Source organism: Pholcus phalangioides, unplaced genomic scaffold, assembly GCF_987345545.1.
Source record: "Pholcus phalangioides strain wild (caught in Gottingen) unplaced genomic scaffold, Ppha-v1.0 ptg000017l_1, whole genome shotgun sequence".
Classification (NCBI taxonomy): Eukaryota; Metazoa; Arthropoda; class Arachnida; order Araneae; family Pholcidae; genus Pholcus; species Pholcus phalangioides.
Window position 1 is genome coordinate 32,238,866 of NW_028301610.1, and position 19,407 is coordinate 32,258,272.

The 19,407-nt window shown below is 37.8% G+C and overlaps 1 protein-coding gene across 1 annotated transcript in view; it reads left to right on the top strand.

Moving 5' to 3' along the window:
* The first annotated feature begins 4,347 nt into the window (after positions 1-4,347).
* The window catches only part of LOC149072914 (uncharacterized), a 41,653-nt gene continuing 26,593 nt past the window's right edge, over positions 4,348-19,407 (top strand). Inside the window, exon 1 of the mRNA XM_089246314.1 lies at positions 4,348-5,189. Within this exon, the coding sequence (XP_089102440.1) occupies positions 4,457-5,189 (733 nt within the window). The 5' untranslated portion in view covers positions 4,348-4,456. The remainder of the gene's footprint in view (positions 5,190-19,407) is intronic.

Consider the following 19,407-nt stretch of genomic DNA (forward strand, 5'->3'; position numbering starts at 1 on the left):
TGATTCGGTTTACGAACTAATATTGGTTTACCAACACGCAAAACCGCCTAAATCCCGAAGGAAACATATTTTAGGCCGGCATTGACCTATAAAAGTTTGATGAAAGTTCGTTCATAAAACTTGACAAATGCAACCAATAAACGAATCGGTTAAGTTCGCTTGAATGTAACTGATGTGCTTATTGGCTACATTTCTCAAGTTTTGTAAAAGAAATTTTATCAAACTTTTATAGTGTAATACCGGCCTTAGAGAGGTCTGAGATTACATTTTTATTTTCGATAGAATTTGGTTGAAGAATCATACATGAATGAATGAATGAACGCCAGAACTTTGCCACTGGACTTATCCCGTTGCCGAGATCTCTTCCAGCCCAGCTTCGTGGCAGAGTCTGGAAGAAGTCTGAAGAACTATACAGGGTGTTTCAAAAAGAATCATCCGATTTGAAAAAAATCAACTATTCAGCGTTTAATTCGTTTTGATCGAATAATATACAGGTAGAAAGAGGGAAATCTCGAGTTTCACGCAGTTGCCGACAGGTAGCGCTAACGCTCTTTTGTAAGTCATAAAGTGGTTGCGCCGTTTTTTGGTTTACATGTATTGTTATTAAAAATAGTTGAAATTACGCTAAAATGTTCATTAATGGGTGATAAATACATTCAAACTCGGCTATAACGTCAATCCAGACTGGTGGGTCTGGACTGATGCCCATAGAGAATAATGTTAATCATCCTTACTTATAACGTCAATGAAAAGCAACCACCTCGGATATAACGACGAATTTTTCGTCACTTTTGTTTCCGTTTGAATATTTTTCCGAAATAATTTCTATAAGATTAGAGCTAATGGCATTTAGGGATTGTTGAAAACAATGCTGAAAAAAAGATTTATTGCACATTTGACGTTCCGATTTGCTCATTGACATGACCATTGTCCGAAACATTTTCATTATTTTGCCGTTTCCGATAATTTTTTTACAAAAATGTCTCGTTTTTTTTTCAACGAAGCTTGTTGCTCCAATTCTTAATCTGCACTAAAATCAGGAATGAAGGAAATTTGATAATAATTTACTTAATAAGATAATTTTTATTCCGTTTTGCGGCCCCTGAAATTTAGCGGCCCGGTGTGGATGCACCTTTCGAATCTGCATAAGTCCGGCGCTAACATCTGCCTCTATGAGCATGCGCTCTCCTAGAGTGCTCTGGAACTGTGTCATGCATTACTCAAGTGATCCGTAATTATGCCGTGGATCACTTAAGTAATCTGGCAATGGGCCGCGCGTAACTTGAGTGATGTAGAACCGCACTGAGTGCCGCTTAAGTGCTCTAAAACTGTGCTACATGTCACTCAAGGGATCTCTAAATGTGCCACGGATCGTTTAAGTGATCTTCGAATGTGCGACAGGCCTATTTGAGTGATCTGAAAAAGTGCCACCGGCCGCTTAAATGCTCTGGAATTGTGCCACGGGTCGCTTAAGCGATCTGTAAATGTGCCTCTTAGTTCATTTTTACAAAATTAGGTTTGAGGGGGCAAGCCACATCAGATAATCCCCCGGGCCACATTTGGTCATCGGGCCAAGAGTTAACCATATATGGCTTAAAGGATGAGTCGCAATGAATTTCTTAAAGAGAAATTTTGAGTTCTTAGCCTTAAAATAGCATTGAAATTTACTGAAATTGATTATAATAACATGTAAAGGTATTTTCTTCCGAAACTGTTATTTATTCAAAATATATTTTTTAACATTAAATCATTAAGAAATAAATTTTTGATCGTCGCCTCCCCCCCCCCCCCACGTCTCTGATCCCACCCCAATATATGGGCTAGGAGGCAGGGGGCAAAGTTGATGACGAAATTTTGCTGACAAGGGGGGAGGGGGGGTCAGAGTTTTGTTGACTTTTTCTGACGGGGGGGGGTCAAAAATAGATAAAACTTTGCTGACGTAATGCTTGGACGGCCCCCTAAGCATGGGGGGGGGGATGTGGTAGGGCCCCTGGCCACATATCGATCGAAGAACGCGCGCGTTGGCGTGTTGTGTTTTCTGGAAGCATATATTTGCGACGGAACATCGGGCAAGGCTGGGACAGTGTGTAGCCAATATATGCCTCTGGAGCTAGTTATGGAGTCAAACATTGAAAGCAAATATGACTATATGAAAATGACTATTCGGCCAGGTTAGACACGAGTATGGCCCTAGCTTTAGAAAATACGTAGACCCAAACTTTTACTTCAATTTAAGAGTAAGATTAGAATTTCAAATATCCGCGGCAGCGCTTTTGTACAATCTCGCGTCACTTTGAATTGTCACAGCATACAATTTAGGAACCACCGCTATATGTAGAACATGTGGGAGGCAATCTGGGGAAACATCTCGTCACCTATATGTGTTAGAAAATGTCCATCACATGGTGAGAACGCTAAAAGAGGCATGGACATTACTGCTTGAAGATCTGAAAATTGTTGAATTCGTGTTAAGTTTTAAAATACGTCAAGGCCGTAACGGAAAGAGGGGTCCTGTCCCCCCCCCCCGAAATGTGAGAAATTAACTATGATATATGAAGCGTTCAGAGCTAAAATGGATCAAGTCCAAAAGTGTAAAAAAAATTGTTTGTTGCGGATTAATACTTGTTAATGGTGTATATTTTCAGAGCCATGGTGTGAACCAAGTTCCTGCTATTGCTATTTTCTAACAGATGGCACCTTCTCGAAAGTAACAATGTCTACGAAAATTTTTCTAAATTGTAGAGAAGCAAGACCCACTGCACTAAACTCCAAGAGTGGTCACCGAGGCAAAGAAAAAGAATATGCTTTTACTTTTACCATTTCTTCCCCCAAACACCCACGCCCATTTCAAAAGCCTACAGGCAGAAACTGCCATCAGGTCACAAACATCCCTGAATGAGGAAATTGCACCATCAGATAATTACCAATCTCTCTTTGATGACATCATTTAAAGCTTAATTTCAAACTTTTTAGATGATTTTATGATACAGCTGTTAAAATGTAATAAAATATTTCCATTTTCACTGTGTCGTATTCATTTGATTGGCCTTACGTAAAAACATTTCAGGGCCAAAGTGGATCAAGTCCAGTAAATTATGATTTAAAATTGAATTGTGTGCCATCTTAATTGTTTTTGAATTTTCAAATTATGACCCATATTTAAGTTAGTCTTCATACTACAACAATAAAAAGAAAATGATCCTCTAAATCACTTTAGGATTCAACTATTCAAAATAAAATATTAGACCCATGTACTGCCAGAATTTCTCAAAGTGGGCGGCATCACCAACCTATGTCAGAAGCAAGCTGGCGATTTGGTGTGTGTTCAGTGTTTTGAAGTGATTCTTTACTGGACTATTTTAGAGAGCCGTGGATAAACGTTGAATGAAGAAAGAGAGGCGTGTCATGTCAGAAACTCTCTGAAAGATCCTCTGCTGTAAATGGTTCGTTGAGCTGTTATAGGCATTTTCGATGGTTCTGGGGTCCTTACAAAATCCTGAGAAACGCTGACATAAACAAAACTCTGGTTATGCCGATCCCTCTTTATTCGAGCAGTTCTGGGAATTAACAGAAACAGCGCTATTTGTAGCTAAAGATCGTCAGGGCTGTCTTAAAAGTGACGTGGGCCCTCTGGCAAAGTGATTTTTTGAGGCCCCTAACTGGCTGCACATGCCTGTCTACCAATTTAGATGCTTAATCTCGAAAATTTTAACCAGCTCTCATTATCAGGAGGCCCCTTCCGCACGCCCCACATCCGAACTTTGTTCTCTGAAAAAGAATTTCTAATTTTATTGAAGAAGTTAATTCTATGAATAAAATTCCACTCACACACACACATGCCCATGGTGCGACAAAATTGTTTTGTCGCAAACACAAGTTTTTTTTAGCAAGAATGGAATTTTGATCAAATGATCAAAATTCCATTCTTGATAAAAAAAAAAACTTCGTCATATCGAATATCTATTTATAAATATGGCATTTCGTTATAAGCGATGTTTTTAACGTTTTGGTATTGCAGGTTTACTATGACGGGAAAAAATCGTTATAACCGATACTTCGTAGTATCCGATTCCGTTTTAAGTGGGCTCAACTGTAAAATGGGACTTCATTAAGTGTCAACTATAAAAGCAATATTTTTAGGGAAGGGAAATGGTTACACGTATGAGATAATTACTGATTATTCGATTAAAAAAAAAGAGTGTCATATAATTTTAAAAATAAGTCGTTGTTATTTCGATCGAAAAAAAAGAGGCTTCTAAAATGTATAGAAACTAGTTGAGGAACAAAGTTCCGGAACGGAAAAGGTTATTCCGTTAAACTTCCTCTTTCAGACTTTATGCGAACTTGCAGGAAGGAGGTCGCAGCCCACAGGAAGCCACAAGCCATAGCTATATTTTGAGTAGCATCAGCTAACGGGCGGAAAACACAAATTGCCGGTACAGTAACCCTTTCTGATATGGCCATGTATCCTAGTAATGATATGATCAATTGCTACGAGCGATCGTATAATAACAGTGACTGTCTCGGCAATGGTATTCTCAACAAGAAGAAACGCGAGCTTATCCTGGAACACGAAGAAGAAGATGGTCCCGGTCATAGGAATATCATACCGTCGACGAAACCGGTAGACGTGGATAATCCTCAAGATTATACAGCTAGTCCGATACGGGGAGTATTAGAAAATCAAATGAAATCTGAGTCCGTGGAACTCGGGCATTGTGATTATCAGAGCTCCGCCGATAACTTACGGTCGGTATCTCCGATGATAAATATTGTGAACTGTTCAACAGCCGAAAATCATCAGGAAACGAGAACTCTCGGAAGGAATTCACATCGGAATTATACCGAAAATGAAGGAACGTCCAACGTCGGAGGTGGTGGTAATAATGGTGAATACTCGTCGTATCAGAACATGGATAGCAGGAGTGCTTTCAATTCCGTTATAACTTGCAGGGACTCGTATTTGTTGAGTTCTGGAACTTACGCCAGTCATTTTTTAGCTTACCAGGGACAAGACGCTATCATTTCCAAATCCGAAGCTGTCAATAACCAAAATGTTTGCTGCGTACCAACTGCTGCTATCGGTTATTCTACTCAACCCACTGATGAGAATAACACTTATAGATCGACAATAGCTTTGAAGCATGGAGATAATAGCGAAGTTAGGTGTGGTGAGCGACGACATTTCGGTAAGAAATTTTGTTGATAATAATTATGATATGATTTGTGTTGATTAATCCATCCGGGAATTTTTCTATTATCACTTGTGAGTGGTATAGGATGGTAATGAATACCCATCCATTATCGGATTATTGAAGTGAGTTCATGTGGATAAAAGAACCACACTTACTATATGTTGATATGTTTTCCGCTTGACATTGTACAAAATTTCAACGAAGGATTAAAAATAGAACATAAGAGAAGCAATAGGTGAGTGTGATATCTTATTTTATTTACGTCTTACAAAAAATTGATAAATTCAGCACATTTTTGAATAATATTTTGTATTTTAAAAGTTTTGATACACACAGGCAACCTCCGCTTCACGCAATTAATTGGTAACACGAAATCACGTAAAGGGAGTTGAATTTAACCTTTTCAGTACCACAATATTTTTGTAGGTCGTTTTAGTTCAAACTAATCCCTTGAAATACGAAAAAAATACTGTTTTTTTTCTAAAAATTAGTATACGGTCATTTAATTGACGTGGTACTTTGAAGTACCGTCAGCACTCTACGCTTACAATAAAAATAAGAAATATAAATTCAAATATGTTGAATAATACAGTGGCAGGAATATTTATTCATTTCACCACGAAGAAAACTATAATTTGTTTCATAAATTTGTAAGGGGCACTTTTTTTTTGGGGGGGGGGTGTAGTATACAAAAGCGTACGCAGGGAAGGAGGGGGTTGCTCAGGGAGCCCGTGCTCTCCCCCTGTCGACCTAAAATTAGAAAAAAAAATTAATATTTCGGTGAAAAAATTGAATTATCTAAAGAAAATACCCCTTATAGCTGTATTGACCAATTTCTGTTAATTCAAATGCATTTTGAAGGGTGGTAATTCAAAATTTCTTAGGAAAGAATTTTTGTACCCCCTATAAAGGTCAATCCCGCGTACGCCACAATGCAGTCAACACGTTTACAGGGGTGAAACATCTAATTGAATTTTATTTATTAATCTATTAATTATAGTTTTGTTTTTTTTTTGGTCGCAAATAAATACCAACGGTGGCACTAACAACTTAGATTTGGAAAATATATCAAGAACAGTAAATTTGTTTAAGGATTTTCTTTTAGTCTACAGCCTTATATCAATATTTCATTTACTATTAATTACTATTAGATAAAAACCACACATTCTCAAATTATAATTGACTTTGAGTTCACCATTATTTTCATACAATCTACACCTCACCATGCACTGACGGTACTTATAAGTATAAGTCACAAATTTATTTGGTAGGTATTCTTTTACACGGTGGCATGAACCAAAATATGAATCAGTGAATCAATTATGAGTAGGGAGAAACATGTGTGTTATGCATTCACCTCAACTATTTCCTTAGTAATACACCTCTGCAAACTTGCAACTATAACTTCTTACAACGGTATGTGACAGCGAAATTAAATTTTTATTCATAAATGTTCATCATATTAAGAAAAACTAGTTATCCCACACCCTTGCTGTGATCTGGTAATTGTAAAGTAGTTATACAGCTATCATACATCAAAATCCTAACTCCCAACAACATATGTAAGTGGTGTTACGGAGGGGTTAAATGTTAGTGGTACTTTAAAGTACTGTCAGAACTGAAAGGGTTAACATGGGCAAGAAAATAGTGATGGGGTTGGGTTTTCTTCAGAAGGATAAAAAAAATTAATATTCAAACTTATATGAATAAGTAACGTGAATTTAGGCGTGATATGAATGATTAAATTAATACAGTAAAACCCCTCTTAACGGACACCCCTTAGACGCTGTCACCCCTCTTTTACGGCCAAATAATAATTACCCATTGTATAATAAAAATATGCATTTCAAACCGCTGATTAACGGTCACCCCTCTTTTACGGACGAATTTTTTCCCACTGGTGTCCGTCAAAGAGAGGTTTTACTGTACTTTTTACTTCTTACTTTATTTTACTTTACTTACATCTGATTGATTCTAGTGTGAGTGTGAATGTTTTCTTTCCTGAAGAGCCTGATATGATAGGCTAACTCTTTTTAATGAAACAGTTGAGATTCAGCTGCCTCTTTATAAAAACTTAAGTAGCGAAGCCAGAGAAAATATTCCTCTCAAATATGAAAATTCTTGTTTCACTGGAACCGATTTTTCAACTCAAATTCTAATAGCGTTGTCAATGAGCTACCAAACGTTGTTCGTTAGTGAGATCTGGTGAGTTGTATGAGAATTTCTCTCATTTGTCCCAGCTTGTATCATCAAATCCAAAGGAATTTTGCCATCAAAGGATTAAACTATGTTATACAGGGTGTTGCCTTGAAGTGGCGAAATGCTCAGAGGAGTGATACTAGGCATCAAGCGGAACAAAAATTGCCATAGAACATGTTATCTCAAACCACGTTTAGTTGGTGAAAATCGCAAAAATACTTATGAAAGGTATGGGAAAAAAATGTCAATAATAAATAGAAAAAAAAAGCATTTTTTTGACAGCATGTAATTACAACACAGCCTGTGGTGTACAAAACAAAGTAAAGTAATAAGTACAAAATAGTACAAAAAGTAAAATAAATAAGTACTGTACAAAAACCATTTACTTGACAGCGTGACTACAATTCAGCCTACGCAGCACAGTTCAGTGTCGGAAAGTAGACGAAATGATTACAGGAAATTTTGTACTTATTATTGTATCGTACTTTATTTTGTACACCAAAAGCTGTGTTATGAAAAATAATCATGCTTTCAAATAAATGTTTTTTCTACTTATTATTGGCCTTTTGTCCAACTCGACGTCACACCCTCCGTAAGTATTTTTGCAATTTTCACCGACTAAACGTCGTTTGCGATATCATGTTCTATGGCACCTTTTGTTCCTTTTCTTGATGCTTAATATCACCTCTCTGAGTTCGTCGTCACTTCAACGCTACACCCTGTATATTCAATTTTGCAAGCCCATTCTGTGGATTAAAGTTAAACTTCAGGCTGAATTTTGGCAATTTCGAAAATTAACTTTTCAAAATTACGTTATAGCGAGAAATCACGTGAAATAAGATCGCGTAAAGCAAGGGATACCTGTATCTGAAGCCACGATATACATCAGTTCACTATCAAAAAGAAATTCTCAAAAAATTGAGGAAATTTGCGACTTTTTAATCGAGAAATATATTAAAAATCTTACTGATGATCACAATATCCAGGAAGTTATGCGCCGGAAATCAACACACACCTACGATTATTTTCATAGAGAGATCCATCGAAACAATCAGCTAAAAACAAATTGCTCAATACCAACTAACTGCAACACCGGAATCGAAATGAAATCCAGCTATTACTATAACTGATGTGATAAGGTTAACGCTTGGTTCATATGCACACCTCTATATTAATTACGTAGTACATATATTCTTCAGTTTACTTTTTTTTACGTCAAATTTTCTGAGACAATTTCTTGCTGAAAATTGATGACACATAAAAGATAAACATAACTGGTTTTTCCGGAAGTAATCACTGATCATCATCATCATCAGAAATGTCGAAATCTTGCCCTAATTATAATTGTTGTTAAGGCTCTCTACAGGCTGTCCCAAATTGTTTACACAGCGGATATCTCTGCAACCGTTGACTTTAAAAACATACTTTCAATTACAAAATGTTTTCAAATGACGTGCGGTTTCTCAAGATGTCTTAAATTTTTTAAGGGGTCGTATACATAAAAAAATAGAAAAATTAACTTTCTATCTAGCCCCTGTGTGCTAAAACTTCCAATCAGTGAAATGCAAATGCAGCTCTGAGAAGCCATTCAAAAAAAATTCATATTTTAAATTCAATATTAACGGAGATATTTGACTTTGAAGTTTTCAGAATTTGTCACCAATGATTAAGGATGTGGTTCACAAATTGCGAAATGTACATAAATTATATTCAGTTCTGTAATTGTCAAAAAATGTGATTATTATTTATTGTGAATAAAAAAATAAAATTGTTGAGTAAAATTCTATTTGTGTGAAGTCCCTAAAAAATGGCAACACTTTCGAGCCAATTAAAATTTGTTAGCGCAGCGACAAGTTGCCAAAACACAGCGATTTTACATAGTTAATATCTCTATAAATATTGCATTTAAAAATGTTTTTTTCGCAAATGTCTTCACAGAACCTGATCTATATTTCAATAATTGGAACTGTATAAAAAGTTAATATCTTTATTTCTTATCTATACGAGCCCCTTAAAAGTTTTGAGATTTTAAGTAACTACAGGTCACTTGTAAACTTTTTTGTAATTAAAAATATGTCTCTAAAGTCGATGGTTGCAGAGATATATGCTCTGCAAGTAAATTAAGACAGCCTGTATATTAGATAATTCTAAACCCGGTTTCAACTTCCCCCCCCCCCCTTTACCACTACGCCGCACCAAACCGCTCGAAAACCTGTTATTCAAGTTTTACCGAAATGATTTTGTAGTCGATTTTGCCTTAAAAGGTTTTTACGCAGCGAGAGAGAGAGAGAGAGAGACGGCATTTCTAGCAAAACTTTTTCTTTCTCTAGCTGTAGCCTTTTTACGGTAGTTATTTTAAAAGGTTGGTGCACGACTTGGTTTCCCATGCTTTCGTATGAGAAAAATGCCTGGAATTTAAGGAACATTTAAAATTTTTCTATTCACACACTACTTTAGGTCCTTTGTATATATATATTTAATTCTGTGGATATTTTTGTAGAATTTAACGAAAGCTTTTAGGATTTTAGTTAATAATTATGGTTTTTTTTTCGAATTTCAACTTCGACATGTAACTTTTTCCAACATAGAAATTTGCCCATTGGAGAAGCGACTTATTGTGTAGATCCATTGGTGTACGAAAAGTAGGGAGGGTTATATAGAAACCCCCTCCCGAGACGAGATTATTCTGTTATATTACGGGAAAAAACGTAGACCCCCCCCCCAAAACCCTCAGAAGAAAAAATTTGAACACCTACCCCACCCGAGAAAATATTGTGTATGCCTATGTGTAGGTCCATCGTGATCATCCTGTATTTTATAAGACACCATTTCCCCCTCATATTATTCGGCTTTTGAGAGGAGCGATCGCCCGCCTATGGATTCGCGCTTGACACGAGAACTGATCAAACCGAGACGTACAGTTCAAAGCTTATTCCTAAGACCACGCTACTTTCGAAATTCCAGGATCTGTCGAACCGGAAATATTTGAACCGATCCGAAAGCAAGTCTAGTATAAAGCTACCACGATTTAACAACAGTAGCATCAATGGATATTTAGACATGGGCTAACAATGAGATGTCGTATTAATCGTCTAACATCATTCGGGTGCGTTCTAATCGTCCACATGATTTGTTTTTAGAAACATGAGACGAATGAACGTCAGCAACAGGATGTCATTACCTATTTTAAGAAACTTAGTGTTTATTTTATTACATGGGAGCCAAAATAATAATAATAAAGAAGGCGTGTGATATGACAAAAGCATCAGTGAAAGTAGAAACAGCATGGAAAAAAATATATATCTAACGAAAATCCCTATTGCGGCCGGATGTTCACCCGGATGTAGCTGACTGTTGATATTCTCGAATAGGAAATCAAGACTGCCCATTCTTCCGGCCTAGTGAAGAGTTAATTCGTGGCCCTACAACCGGATATTTCGATGAATATTTCTTGGTAACTTTGTACTCGAGTTTCTTTCACTTTATTAGCGTATCATTAAAATTCGTGTCCATTTATTGGGTCATCCAGAAAATTCCGAACCATTTTTTTGACACTCTGATGTGTCTTTCTTATCATAGTAAAATAAATATTTTATAACAACGCGGAAAATGAAAATCTAAAGCCGGTTTTCCACACAGGCAGGGCCGTCTTAAGAGTATCATGGGCCCCCGGGCCAAGTAGTTTTTCGGAGGCCCTTCCTTGTAAATCCTAGAAAATTTCAACCGGGTCTCATTTTTGTGAGGCCCCTCTTCTCTTGAGGCCCCCGGGCCGTGCCCAGGTGGGCCCATGCGTTAAGACGGCACTGCACACAGGCGCGGATCTAAGACGATGTGTCGGGAGGGGCTAATTGTGTAAAATCGTTGAATCATCCAGTATTTTACGGGACATACAAATTTTCACATATTATTCGGCTCCCCCCCCCCCCATCTGGATTCGTGTCTAAGCGAAGGCGGGCACCTTCCTGCGAATAAAGCAGAGGCATGTGGCATCTTCAGCTGTGAATAAAGCTGAGGCAGATATCTTAAGCTGTGAATGAAGCCGAGGCATAATTCTTCAGATCAAAATGGAGAGGAAAACAGACATCTTCAACTGCGAATGAAGTGGAGGGAGACAGTTTCAGCTGTAAATGTGTGAAGTAGAGGCAGACATCTTCAGCCGCTAATGTAGCCGAAGCAGATATCTTCAGCTGTGAATGAAGCCGAGGCAGACATCTTCAGCTGTGAATGAAGCCGAGGCAGACACCTTCAGTTTAGAATGGAGCGAAGACAGGCATCTTCAGCTGTGAATGAAAATATGTTTAGCTTCAAATGGAACGAAGGCAGATGTCTACAGTTGCGAATGGAATGGAGGCAGGCGTAGCCAGGTTGATATGTCGGAGAAGCGACTTATCGTGTAAGGTGCATTGGATCGTCCCGTATTTACAATAAAATACAATACAATACAAATACAACGCCACAACAGGCAAATTGCCCAACGAGGTGGCTGACTTAAGAACATCATGGATCCCCGAGCCATTTTTTGGAGCCCCTACCTACTACTGCTACACCACACATGCACCCCCCCCCCGCGGAACCCCCAACGAATCGGTACATGCGGGAATGTGCGTGTACGTGTAGTGAAACCTGACGTGAAGTTTTTTGTTTCTCTGTAATGCTTGTTATGTGTAGTGCTGCCATCTGCCACCAGTTTTTCTAACTATGAGTGAAGTGTTATGATTGAATGATTTATCGTTGTAGGACTGTTGCTCTCTGTGGCGAGACTTTTTAACGGGGAGATCGGCTCGCATTTGCGCCTTGAAGTTGGGAACCACAGAAAACCAACTTCAGCCGACCACCACTGTGGGGTTCGAACCCGGATCCTCGCATCGCGAGTCCGTCACTATAATTTAACGGAACAGAATTATTTCTCTCATGTTATTTGGCTCTTGGGAGGGCGATCGCCCCGCTTACCCCCCGGATCCGCTCATTGTTCCACACCAGCAAAACTCTACAGAATTCCGCAGTTCAAAAACCGGTTTTGTGGTGTGGCCGCGCAAAATCACCTTTCAAACCAGACGCGTCATGCTAGCCACTCCTCAAAACCGGTTTTCACGTCGGCGTACAATTCTGCAGAGTTCTGCTGGTGTGGATCCGGCTTACATGTCCAGTCTGGCTTTCAGTGTATATTTTCAGTATTAGGTGAACGTATATGGCTGATCAAAAATTGAATTTTAATCATTTGGTATTATTTTTATGAATGAAGGCAATATTTCTCAAACTTGCATGAATATTTATGAAGTATTTAATCAGGGCCAAAGCGACCCCTTGGCAGACATTTTCCAGGGGACCCTTAAAAGGGAAAAAAATGATCGAAAATAAATATACATTATATATGGTATGTATAAGGCTCCCCATTCAGCTCGGAGCAACGACCTAATTAAAGCCCCGTGTTTACTGGAAATGATACTTTACGTCAGGATGCTTCATATGGACACCCTGTGCTCAAAAACCCAATTGAAAAGTTGTTGCCCTGTCTCTCCTGAGGCCAACAAAATAATTCCACGTTTCTAAGTGCAAAATTCGCTGAGATATTTGAATTCAAAATATAGGAGAAAAGTTGGGAAAGAATGGCATGGAAGAGGGAAAACGTATTGTCTGTGTTAGCTTATATGCTATTTTTCCCCCCACCTTTTTCCCTCAAATTTTTTGAATTCAAATATCTCATCGAATGTTGCACTTAGAAACATGGGATTTTTTTTTTTGGCCTCGGGAGAGACAGGGCAACAACCTTTTAATTGGGTTTTTGAGGACAGGGTGTCCATATAAAAAGTTAATTTTAACAATTCTACAATTCTTTGCAATATGAATGACGTATCAGAGTTTCACACGTTATTTGGATACTTTACTAATTGGAATTATGCCTCTAGGATCAACGGTTCGCCAGTAAAATGTGGCAAGGGGAATTACGGAATCACCCTGTATGTAAAGAATATTATTTGTTAAGGGAACGTGGACTTCATCTTACTACTTCAGCGAACACCAATTTCAGTCATATACCTCCATATGAAAATTTCCAACCAGTGGAGTTAGGCGGGAAATGAAGGCGCCATCTATCGGTGGCCACCCAAGGGTCGGTAGGTAAATAACTTGTTCCTGACCCGGATTCGAACCCGCAGACTTTGATGGTAACTTTCATAGTGGAAGACGAGCATCTTACCGCTGCATCATTCGGGCGCAACTTCGTCATACTGCCACAAATTGTTCATGGAAAACAAATCGTTAAGAACCCCTGGTCAAACCCCTAACAAAGGAAACACTGAAAGAGGAAAATAAAAGAGGTCATCAAAAGAAAGTTTTTAAAAAGTATAAATTTTAAATTATATAAAAAATAGTGGGACTTCTGTGTGTGTGGAAAGTTCCACGGTTCAAAAACTCATTCTCAAATATTGCCCCTCTTAAAAATAAAATTGCCCCCTTATGAGCTTGCACACCCCACGTTAGGAATCATCGTTTTAGGAGAATCATTTTTTCCTCAACCTTTGTACACAGAAATAACTTTTGTGCAAACTTTCATCATCTACAGCTTTATTTTATTTAATTCCGAAAATTCTGACACCCGTGCAAAGGGGCATTTATGGTTTTGCTGCCTGCGGGCGCTACACGAATTTTGCCGCCCTTCTCCCATCCACTGTACCTCTCCACTGTACCTCTCTCTAGTCTGATTTTCTTCACTACTCTTTCCTCGAATTCGCCACCCTGTGGTATAACCCATTTGGCCGCCCTCCCCCCCCCCCATTCCTGCAAGTATATTTGTGTTTCTAAAGTCACTCTTTTAGTCATTCACATGCATGAACATTGTTTTGGTCATTCACATGCTTGCACACACGCTCTAGGCCACTCTTTAGATTGCTCACTGACATGGTTCCTTGCTAGGTCACTGTTTTGATCATTTACACCTTTACATATGCTCTAGGTCATTCTTTTGGTCATTCACATGTTTACTCTCTAGGTCTAGGTCACTATCATAGTCACTCACTGACCTAGCCTCTAGCTTTCTGGGCAGAGGTGGATTTATTGAGGGTTATACAAATTTTTCCGCCCTTCTTTTATTCTGTTAATTATTTTGGCCAATCATTCCCTGCCGCCCTGGGCTATAGCCCGCTAAGCCCCCCCCCCCGTAAATACGCCACTGTACCCGTGTTATCTGAGTTTTCGGTTATCAGAGCGGTCGGATAACCGGGGTCCTATTGTACTTATCAGGCAGAATAACAACTTTTTACTGCCTACTATAACAAATACGTATAAAAAAAACAGGAAATGAATACTGATTCCCCCCTTTTCTTGGTAAACTCGAATATCAGATTACTAGAATTATGAGGGGACGGGAAATGCCGGGTGTACTGTGTTGTCCGAAATAAAGGGGCACAGGGCGAACTCCTGGTATGATCAGGATGACGCGATGCAATACAATAGCAGAAAAGAGAACCTCAATTTTAAAATAAAATGAAAACCCGCGATGTTATTGGATAAAATGAAAATTGCACATAGATGGAGTTTGGTTTTAGGGAAATTAGATCCTATTTAGCATTGATATCAATTGATTTTTTTAAATTTAAAAAATTCAATCATTGTCGTGAATCATATATATCAGCGTTTCTCAACCTATGGTCCGCGGACCAGAGGTATTCCACGGGCAGACTTGATAATTTAATTCTAACTGAATGGAAAATTATTAAACACTGTTGTGATTAATATTATGCATAATAACGATATGGATTCAAATGAAAATCACACCTTTATACTTAAGTTCACCATACATCATCGACGAAAATGCGATCCTAAATACGGGACATCCCTGAATTTTGCCAAAAATAGAAATTTATTGCTTTAAATACAATTGGGTAATTACTATTGCTGAAATTGCTAAAGGGTGGGAAATGACGGACTGCAAATAGCAATAAAAAATGCGTTTGGTGAAAAATATATTCAAATGACAGATATATATATATATATATATATATATATATATATATATATATATATATATATATATATATATATATATATATATATATGTACAGTATACACGGAAGTATTGATAAATGAAATATATTCAGATGACCATATTTCATTGAGAAAAATATGGTAAGCTGAGATTATATTAAATAGGATAAAATACGGGATATCCTCAATATTATGATCAAATACGTTGACAGAAGTAGGAACAATCACCAATTGTCATTAAAATTGCTTAAAAATTGTGGGAAAAACGTTGAACCTGACAAATATTTGAGATGAATATTTATATTTTTTTCCATAATTACCATAATATAATTTATGTATTATGAAAACACTTTGCATTTACGACTTTAGTAAATATTAACTCCAAAAAACGAACTAATCTATAAAAAAATCGAAACAACCAAAATTACAGGAATGTCCTTTAATACGGGACACAAGTAGTCCAATTTGTTCAGACATTTTACTGTTAATTGGGCTCAGAAACGTTGAGAAATGCTGGTATATATGAATGTAACTTTGCATTAGGCCGGTATTTCACTATGAAAGTTTTGTAAAAATTATTTTATAAAACTTAAAAAATGCAACCAATGAGCGCATCGGTTGCATTCGAGAAAATGTAACCAATAAAGTTATTGGTTTCATATTTCAAGTTTTATAAAAGAACTTTTCTAATAATTTTACAGTGTAATTCCGGCCTTATGAACAATTACGTGACTGTTACTTTACTCGAAGTCATGTTTCGTGTGAATATCCATGATTTCATCATGTTCTGAACAATAACTGAAATTCCTGTTCTGAACAGTAACTGAAATTCGTGTTCTAAGCGGACAGCATGTGTTCTGTGAATATACTGTACATTGCAAATACGTGAAAAAAAAACACCCATTATACAAATTTCTCTTCTCAATTTTTTCGGTATTATAGAAAAACATCTTTCAGTGTCATTTCAGTACAACATACTGCTATATAAATACAGGGTAGTTATAAACAGGGCAGCAACTGGGGGGGGGGAACAGGTGGGTCTGCCGCCCCGGGCGCTAGACCAGAAGGTGAGCAAATTTCACACTTTTACCTCTCTTTAATTACAAGGGTGCGCCAAAATGCATGCTTGTCCCTGTTCACCAAGCTTTTAGTTGCTGCTCTGGTTATAAATAAACTGACGCTACTCAGACGTATGTAGCGCCCATTCTAATGGAGATATTTTGGTGAAACTTCGTATATTAGGATATTTGGATCATGCGGGAAAAAAAATTCAATATAAAAAATAGCTAAATTTTTGACCACCAGGTGAAAAAATGATGCTTTTTATCACAGTTATCTTTTTCCCTATGGTCCAAACAACGAATTTAAATAATATACCAAGTTTCAATGAAATACGTCCCACACAACAGACGCTACATTAGTCGTGTCAGTATAATTCAACTGATACTACTGCGGCTGGGATCTTTTGCGGGGACCCCAGACCAGACTTTCACGGGGCCCCTTTATAGGCCATTTATAGCGTGAACAAAAAAAAAGTGATGAGAATCGTCTCGCATCTCCAGGACTGCAGCCGTGTCAGCCCCACCCTTAGGGGGGGGGGGGTAATGGAAACTTGGTACTGTATATACGTTGTTTGGACCATGGGGAAAAGATAACTGCGATAGCCACTTTTACCTGGTGGTCAAAAGTCGAACTATTTTTTTACATTGAATCTTTATTCTGCCCTCATGGTTCATATATCCTATATATCATTGTTTCATCAAAATACCTCCATCAGAATGGGCGCTACATACGTCTGAGTAGTGACAGTTTCTTTATAACCACCCTGTACAATACTTTTTATATAGAAAGAGTTGATTCCTTGCCGTTGTCATTTTTTTAGAGCTGCCGAAATTTTACGTGTTCAGAAATTTATAAAACTCTCCATCAAATTGAGGGGATTGTAAATAATATTCAAGGAGACAACTATTCAACTTTGTTGAGCAAGATTTTATAAAGTTATAGATAACAGTCCAATATAAAGACAAACTGTATGTATTTTATCCTTAATTGGTCATTGTAACTAATTAAAAAATCCACTCTAATTAATAAAGTTGTTATGTTGATGTATTGTTTCAATTAAAAATATACTGTTAGGATATTTTGAATTGAAAGCATCCATTTGCATCCGTGTGTATTTGTAAAAAAAAAATAAAAAAATTCAATACTTTTTATCTGGGTGAACCATAAAGAGTTAAACATGTTCTGAGAGGACGATTAAAATCCTTGTTTTGAGCAGACAGCTAAGTTCAGTTTTAGTTTAGCAGACAATTAAAATACGTGCTTTGAAGTGACAGCTAAAAGTCTGGTTTTAAACAATTAAAATCCGTGTTCTGAACTGACAGGTAAAATCCGTGTTCTCAACTGCAGCTAAAAGTCTAGTTTTGAGCAGACAATTGAAATCCGTATTTTGAACTGACAGCTAAAAGTCTAGTTTTGAGCAGACAATTGAAATCTGTGTTTTGAACTGACAATTGAAATCTGTGTTTTGAACTGACAGCTAAAAGTCTAGTTTTGAACTGACAGCTAAAAGTCTAGTTTTGAACTGACAGCTAAAAGTCTAGTTTTGAACTGACAGCTAAAAGTCTAGTTTTGAACTGACAGCTAAAAGTCTAGTTTTGAACTGACAGCTAAAAGTCTAGTTTTGAACTGACAGCTAAAAGTATAGTTTTAAGTAGACAACTAAAATCTAGTTTTGAACTGACAGCTAAAAGTATAGTTTTAAGTAGACAACTAAAATCTAGTTTTAAGCAGACAACTAAAATCTAGTTTTAAGCAGACAATTAAAATCCATGCTCTGAACAGAAAGCTAGAGAGAGAGTGTGTGTGTGTGTGATTATTGATCATTTTTGTCGCACCCCGGTAATTTTCAGCACACGAGGGCTAGTTAGACCGGGACCTACAATTTATTGCCGATTTTTTATTTATACTCACCGAGAATTTGGTGCGCTAACCCCTCGGTGTAAGACTCCCTGCGGTAGCAATCTTTTTCTGTGGTCATGTCGCGGGTTCTGTTGTACCCTTGCGTCAGGAAAGTTTTTGACATCCTTTGGTACTTTAGGCGAGTAACGAATATCTTATCGACCTGGGCTACCGCGCGCGCGCACGCGTGTGTGTTTGTTTCGATCCGAAAACTAGATGTTTTAAACAGAAAGTTGGGTTTTGAGTGGACAATTGAAAGTCTAGTTCTGGGCGGACAGCCACGGTCTCAGAATTTTCGATATGGACAGCCACGATCCCCTCGGGACTGAGCAGACAGCTACGACCCTATCGTATTCTGAACAGACGCACTAGTTCCACCCCGTGACTGCTCCCTTCCCTCGATGAGGGAAGGCAACGGCAACTTACTGGAAAGAAAATGAAGACAGAGCCTATTCTGGATGAGACTTCAGTCTGGAAATGTAGTGAAGGCCGCTCATAGATGTAGCCTAAAGGCCTACTCTGACGTGCCTGCCTTAAGGTGCCTGTTACGCAGAGCGGACTCATCGTCCTATATCTTTAAAAAAAACTGGGTTTGTCGCTTCAAGTGACGACTAATCATTAAAAAAAGGACAGTACGACGATTGGCTATGGTGATAATACGTCACACTTCCGCTCAAAGATAGTGGATGAGTCAGCCTAGTATTTCAAGAAGCTGTAATGTAGCCTATATCAGATGATATATTCAAAATCTTTTATGCATAAGCGGGTCGCATTTTATGAACAAAAATAACCGGACAGGTCTCTGAAGCTAGACCCAGCAACAACCACACTGCATTGTTTCTTCATTTCTTCATTCTTTCTCATCAACGCACAATATAGTTGCGACCCACAAAAAAAGTCTGTACCCGAGGACCCGTGGTGCTGTTTAGAATTTTTCCGTCCCGTAGAGCCTATCAGGACTCCAGCCTGTGGGGATCTAGAGATCGCTTTTATAAATTTTCAATTTTTTAAACTAAACCTTTTAAAAATTGAAAAAGATGAAAGCTAAAAATTTTATTCTAGAATTATA